This window comes from Buceros rhinoceros, unplaced genomic scaffold (genome assembly GCF_000710305.1).
Source record: "Buceros rhinoceros silvestris isolate BGI_N320 unplaced genomic scaffold, ASM71030v1 scaffold10968, whole genome shotgun sequence".
NCBI lineage: Eukaryota > Metazoa > Chordata > Aves > Bucerotiformes > Bucerotidae > Buceros > Buceros rhinoceros.
In genome coordinates this window covers 16739-23862 of record NW_010425123.1, presented here as the reverse complement: position 1 = coordinate 23862, position 7124 = coordinate 16739, and the positions used below count along the sequence as shown (strand labels likewise).

Below are 7124 nucleotides of genomic sequence, written 5' to 3'. Positions count from 1 at the left end.
TTTCCCTCCCATACAAATTTTAAATGTTACCAGACACAGCAAATCAATTGACTCTTCTCACCCTCTTTTGTAAGACAGAGAAAATGTGAAAATAGGCTTCCCTCTGCTCCTTTGTCAGTTTAATATTCCGGTTCTGTCCATCCTGGGCAAGTCTACACTGATGAAGTTTGATTAGGTTTCACTGTGTCTTTGGGGAAGACTTTGTCTTCTAGGCTATTTTCGTTTGGACGGGGATGCTCCCACCATGCAGTGCTGAGCACATAGGAGCCGAACAAAATAGCACTTTGCCTTTTTTTTGTCTTCTAGCAGAAAACTTCCTTCCCATACCTGACTTCAATTATAAACAAGCAGCAAAACATGAGACAAGGGGGTCTCTAGCTGCTTAACCTCGTCAGACCAACTGCAGACAGTGCCGTGTCACATTCCCATTTCAAGGGAGCTAGTCCAGCTCAGGGAGGATGCCCTGGTGAGCGCTTTGCCCAGGAACAGCGTTCCATCCAGAGGGGCACGTCCCTCCTTCTGTCTCTTCCCCAGGGTTGTTTTGTGCAGGACAGCATGGACTAAGCCCATGGCTACTGCTTTAGTGGCCATCCTGCTCTTCCCATCAGCAACTACAAGCCTTTCCTTGAGGGTCAAATTTATTTTAAGCCCAAGGCCAGTCCCACCGAGGACACGAAGCAGGTAACAGAAAGCAAGCTTGAGCCTTGTTCCTCCCCTGAAAGTGGAGAGGAGTCACTGCCACAGAGAAATACAGCCCAGAAGAGGACTAGGTCTTCCTGCACTGTGACCTCTCCTTTCAACAAACAGCATCTCACACAGGTGAGGCAGCTGTGCTCAGGCAGCCGGCACAAACAGTCAGTGGAACAAAATCTCAGCAGCTTTCACTCTCTCAAAGATGCCTGTCAAACATGCTGATGAGATGGAGGGAAACGCTGTGCTTCAGGGAACACTAAAGTGCAAAATCCAAGCCATGTTTTTTGTGTAAAAACTTCCATAAGTTTATTGAACTGATCCAAACCAATTACCTATTTGACCTGAATTCCACCGCTAAGTCTGCAAACAAACCAAAGGCAAATTGTGGGAGAGGGAAGTATGTTCCCCGTGAGCAAAAACCAGAATAAAACCTGAGATGGACTTCCAGTTCTTCCTTTTTCTTTAAAATTACATATGGATGCATCATTAATAGGGAGCAAGAATAGACCTTCATGTTTAAATTATATTTGAAGTTTCCAGTAACTGCAGAAAAGCGATCACAGAGGCAAAGGCGTGAGATGGCCACAGCCCCTCTAATGCTGCTCTGGGGAAGGCATCTCTCTACTGCCTACAGAAGCGACACATTCTGATGAGGAAGGCGCAGCTGCCAGGAATACATATTTTAGCCTCTGGGCTGCTTTCAGCACCTTGTTTGCATTTTCAAATCTGCACGCAAACAGAACCTACAGAATGTCACTTACAAATGGCAGCCGACAGAGGCAGAGTGCAGTGTCGCCTTCTTCAGCTTACAGACTCAAGCAGAGGAGGGCAACCTGAGAGCCTCTCCCCAGAAGCAAGGAGCGCCCTTAGGTGCTGCTCCTCCAAGCTGCTCCAAGCCACCATGGGCCACACTATCGTCTGCCACTGGGACATATGCGACTCCCAATAAAAGGGGTTACAAATCCCACCGAGGGAGCAGAGGACAGTTGCCACGCCACGCATATTCGTGACACTGCCAGTGAAGCGATCCACCTGAAATATCTTGTCAAAACACGGATATTCAATAGGAACATATCCAGAAACGCAACGGCACAGCGTCTAATCCCCACACACGGAGCCGTGCGACACTTTGGTATATAGCTGCCACCTAATTCCTTCTGAACCAGGTGCTTTGTCCACTGCGCGGACTGCCCGCGGCAGACTTTCATGCATGAACTAGCATGAACAACAGTTCTTGACAAAAGTAGCCCTCAGACAGAAGGACACAAAAGCTAGAGACACTTGCAACTCTATTTCATTTTCCTGAACGCAACAGAACCAGGGACCTTTTGCTAAGTGGGTTTATGCCGACAACAGTGGGACAGAGCCCCATGTGACATCGCATTGATCTAAATCAAACCACCTGCCCTCTCAGGTCCCTGCCGGATTCTCGGCACCTGCCTGACTCCAAACTCCCTCTCTCCCCAGGACACGGCTGCCTGTTCAGCAGTGCCAGGGCACACACACAATATCCTTTCCCAAAAGGTTTCACAAATGGAAAGAAAGCCAGCCTGGGAGATTTTGCAACACGGTTGTGCACCATTTGGCTCTACGTTTCAAAGTCAGTCATCTGGACGCATAAACTGTGCCTGGGTTTTGGACGTGACTCCTTCTCCTTAGGAAGCCAACCAAGATTTTTGGTTTCCACCCCATGAGTGCTCTGCTAGCTGCACAGAGGTGAATGGCTTGAGAACGTTGTCCAGAAACAACCTTAGCCCATGACGTGGCAAGGTGGTGATATTCACATCGTGAGTTTTGCTGACCTGAAACCAGGGAAACCGCTTGGGGTGTTAGCACCAAATCCCCGGCAGCTGCGTGGCACTTGTTGACCTCATATGCCAGTAGGCGTTCTCTTTGTCCATCTTCCAGCTCCCACCAGGTCTGCCGTAAAGAAAAGCATGATCTACTGACAGTTCAGTGCCGGCGCCGTGACACCACCATTCCCTCCGTGGACAGGCTAACCTTTTGTGGGCAAACAAACTTGAAAGCACATACTTGGGTCTTCTGTAACATCCCATTCAATTCTTTAATTGTCTTTGTTTATTTCCTTCTCTGAAACTGAGACATTAAATTGTGCTGAGGAAGCTGGTCAATAGTTACAGCATCTCATTAATATCAGTTACAATACCATAAATATACTCACATAGGCAATTACTGCTCTATAGAATTAGGTCAGAGATACTTTTGCATCCCCATTGGTTGTTTACCTCTGACACTGCAGCAACTGAGGGATAACCTACTTAAACTGGAGGTCAAGGAGAGAAATAGGCTTCTAATATTAAACAACCATATCTTCATAAAACTTTGTTTTATAACAAAATATCTTATTAAACACAACTTTTCTATGTGTATGTATGTATGTATCATACAGAAGTGTTGGCTTAAGAGTTCTGCTATAGCAAATGCCTTTCTCTGCTCAAATGGAAAATACATCTTCAGTAAAGCTCTAGCTTATAAAAGCATCATCTTATGTTACACTGCTGCCACCTCCCCACTCTTTTGTTTTACAGGTACCACAGCTCCGCAGCTATGTGCCACAGCCTCTATGCTACCTGCAGCGAGTCTTGCTCTGTTTCCTATTGCTTGTCTCAACAGGGCCAGGAGATCAACATTTTTGGCAGAGGGATGAGGCACAAATTATTACTTGTCTAAACCCTTCCATTTTTAATCACTACTCTGGATGCAGAACTGCTCCCCTCTGAATGGTCCCCACATCCCAAACCTGAAGGCTATGAAATAATACTTTGTCCCCTCTCCATCCTACCCCAACCCACGATCTAGGTAAAATATGAAGAGAAATACACTACTCCAAGAATATAAAAGGAGTTGGGTGATGTGGACAAAAGCATCATGGGAAAGAAAGTGCACATGGCAATAAGGGAGCATTTCAAACAGACGTTCATGGGTAACTAGAGCCCTCACTGCACAGCTTCAAAAACCTTTACGCAGCTGCTTATAACCAGGTAATTTGAAAAGTCTTCAACTTCTCAGGGGGACAGAGGAACACAGGAGGACTCAGGGAGGTGAAACAAGAGATATAAAGGGAGGAGGATGTCATCGCACAAGAGAGTGGATCTGCTCTGCAGTAGAGAAAGGGGGCTAGTTTAAGCAGCAGCATGTGGTGCCTACAAGGTGCACGTGGGGGGAAGTCAATACAGAGAGTGAAAACCTGCTTTACAATAAACATGAGTCTAGTTGCTTTGTTACTCACCTAGAAACTGATCCAAGCCAACACATTCTCCTAGTTTGGATCCTAAGCAGGGACCCTACAGCCAGGGGCCCCCGGGGAAAGTGCTAGGTTTCATTTCTGGTGCAACAGACACAAACACAAACTTAACTTTACTCTTACTCTCTACCAGGAGAGCAGTTATAGCCATTCCACTTTCAGTACAAACTGGTATAAGGTTAAGCGTATACTGGAGGATCTCTTCAGCATTGTGGGGATGAATCATGGCCAACAGGGGAATCTGCTCTTCCATCCCTTTTTGACCTGTTACTCCAAAAGCCCTTCCAACGCAACGCCCATCCACCGCCTTCCACAATTCACTCTGCAATGCAACACGGCAAGGGTCCCTTTGCCTCCAGACTGCCAGTGCTATGGGTTGCAGACACTGTGTGAGATGGGTACAGAAATAACTTGCCCCCCCTAAAAATCAGAATAGGACAGCGAGGATATAAAGCATGCGTTTTACAAAGAAATTGTTTCTTTCTAATAAGGTCTCTTTCCTCCCCCCAAAGAAAACCAAACCAGTGGAGTTAAGTGGATGCACTAAGTACCTGAGCTCTGAATCAAGCAGAATACTGGTTTTGATCTTTTCAGTGAACTCGAGCACAACAAAAGGTTGAAACAGCACCCAGCTGCAAAAAAATAGTTCAGAAAGCTCAAGCCACAGTCAGATAGCTAGGCCAAAGGGTGCTCTGGTGGAGCCAACCCCCCAAAAATTTAGAGAAACACAGGTCAAATTCTGCACTGAGCTATCTTCTCCTTTATGGACCCGAGCATTCTTTAGCTTGAACAACTGACCGTTCATGCCAAATCACGAGTATACCGGAGCGTTAAAGAAAACATCAAGGTATTGCACACACTGAAACACACGCACTGAAGTCGAATGTCACCTCAAGGTCACCTGCAGAGGACGGCGGGCGTGGTTCTCAGGTCAGGGCACTTCCTCCGGGCTAAGGAATCACCTGCTACAGGCACACAACCAAACCTCAACCAACCGACCAAAATAAAAACCTTGCAAAAACTCCTTAATGCATGTGTGTGGGTGTGTGGGGGCATGTGTGTGCACTCACGTGCACTCACAAGGTCAAAAGAGGCTATTTCATTCTGGGCTCCACATAGATTTTATCTCCATCCCGAATGCCATAAGAATGCAGTGCTCGCGAGCTATATTTCATCTCCTCAGGACCAAAAGGAGCTTCCTGGTCCAAGTAGAAGAGCAGCATGTTGCTTGTTGACAAATGCACTACAGTTTTTAAATGCTTCTTCAGTTCTGCCACAGTCTGATCGAGACGAATTGACATCTCTTCCACCTTATCCTGGAAGTGAACCTCCACCTTCACGCTGCTCTGGGGCCTAAGATCCACAACTGCCAACGGCTCCAGCTTCCCATACTTCGTGACCAGCTCGTGATACCTGAAAAACAAGTCCAGAGTTACAGCAGAGTTGCTCGTACAGCAAATGCACATTTCCCAAGTTGGTTTCTGTTTCAGTTTATGATGCTGTCCCACTCCAGCTGCCACTTTATCCAAGGATACTACTAGGTTGCAAAGTACAACCAAACATCAGCACGGAGAGTACAGTGATCGGATGACAAGAGGGTAAGCGCAGATTCCAAGATGCAATTCATCTAAAGCCCAGAACTCTTTGACGAGGGATAAAACCAGAGCGCACTGATGAGCCGTCCTCATCCTCCATGTCAGTGACTAGCTGGCATATGTCTCTTCCGAAACATCTCGCAGTTTAACCCGCAGTACGCTCAAGGCAGGAAGGACAGATGAGGCTCCCACAAGTGAAAAACATTGCCGAACTAGCATTCAAAGCCCGTAAGTGCATGCCTCTCTCCATCCAGGTCTCCCACCTAGCAAAGCCTAAAGGAAAACCCCGGCTTTCTTCTCCATTTGCCACCAAATCTCTCACACTTTGGGGAGTTGAATATTTCTCACATGAGACAACATTTGCCCTAATTCAAGTCTAATGAGCCAAGGAGACACCCCTTAGGAATATATCTGGATAGTACGAGTCCTGTTTTCTCCCCTAGCAGCATGACACTGCACAGACACACAGCATTTCTCCAGCAAGATGCTGAAAACGAGAAATTTAAACCCAGAAAGCCCATCCACTCCAGTCACCTTGTCACACAGTCCCCAAGCCGCACTGCGGCACCGACAAGAACCTAAGTGAGCGTCTAACTAGGGAGGTGGTATCCAGCTGAGGAAAGTGAAATTGTCACCAACTTGAGAGGTTTGAGTCAACTGGTCTCAAAATGGTTTCCTGAACAAAACTGAGCAGTGAAGCTCTCTACTGGGCTCCTATGATTCAAAAACACCAGCTATGGCTGCAGTGGGATTGGAAGAAAGAGGACGCTACACTCCAAGACTCTCTGCCTCCTGCTCCAGCGAAAACTCTTCACTAAAGAGCACCAGAACCAAGCCAGTGCTCACACAAAGGATACAGCCTTCAGTCTAGATTCCCCGTATCTGCAGCTTCTCAGCCTGACTGATTGTCAGACATTCCCGCTGTTTTCCAAGAGGCCATCTAGGTCCTAAATGCTACATTCCAATGATCCAAGATCACCAAACCAAGGTGAGCAGCTGCACAGTTTGGAAGCTGACAAACCGGGCACGTTTTGCCAACCGATCCTTCACACCTACTCTAAAACAACACGGGAATTTTACTAGCAGAACCACACACTACACCACCACTTTCTCCTTGGAGCCAAGTTCTCTGACAGTCCTTCACAAGGGCTGTCCCAGGGAGCCATCCCCGGCAATGGAAAGCCCATCTCACCCTCCTGCTACCTTCAGCAGGTATTGTTCCCATCGGGGAGGCTGCATCTCCCCTGACTGGCTGGGAATGATGCGAAACCGCAACACAAAACACAATGTGATTGAAATTACAAAGGCCGAGAGCTGCCGAGAAAAGGTAACGTTTCAGAGGCTCTCCACTATGCACCTCACAGAAAGCTCTTTTTGTTCCTGATCTGAGACTGAGCTGAATGCGATCAGTACTGTGTCACAGCCGCTGTCGAGAGATGATGAGCTCTTTTTGTTCCTGATCTGAGACTGAGCTGAATGCGATCAGTACTGTGTCACAGCCGCTGTCGAGAGATGATGGGACCTGGCAGGCCAGGGAGCCCCCGGGAGGCCTGCTGAAGGCACGAACGGTT

General features: G+C 47.4%; 1 protein-coding gene across 1 annotated transcript in view; it reads right to left on the bottom strand.

Annotated features, from left to right (window-relative positions):
• Positions 1-4763: 4763 nt before the first annotated feature.
• Positions 4764-7124, bottom strand: part of TBCEL (tubulin folding cofactor E-like) — a 16398-nt gene continuing 14037 nt past the window's right edge. The window contains exon 7 of the mRNA XM_010141030.1: positions 4764-5371. Within this exon, the coding sequence (XP_010139332.1) occupies positions 5053-5371 (319 nt within the window). The 3' untranslated portion in view covers positions 4764-5052. The remainder of the gene's footprint in view (positions 5372-7124) is intronic.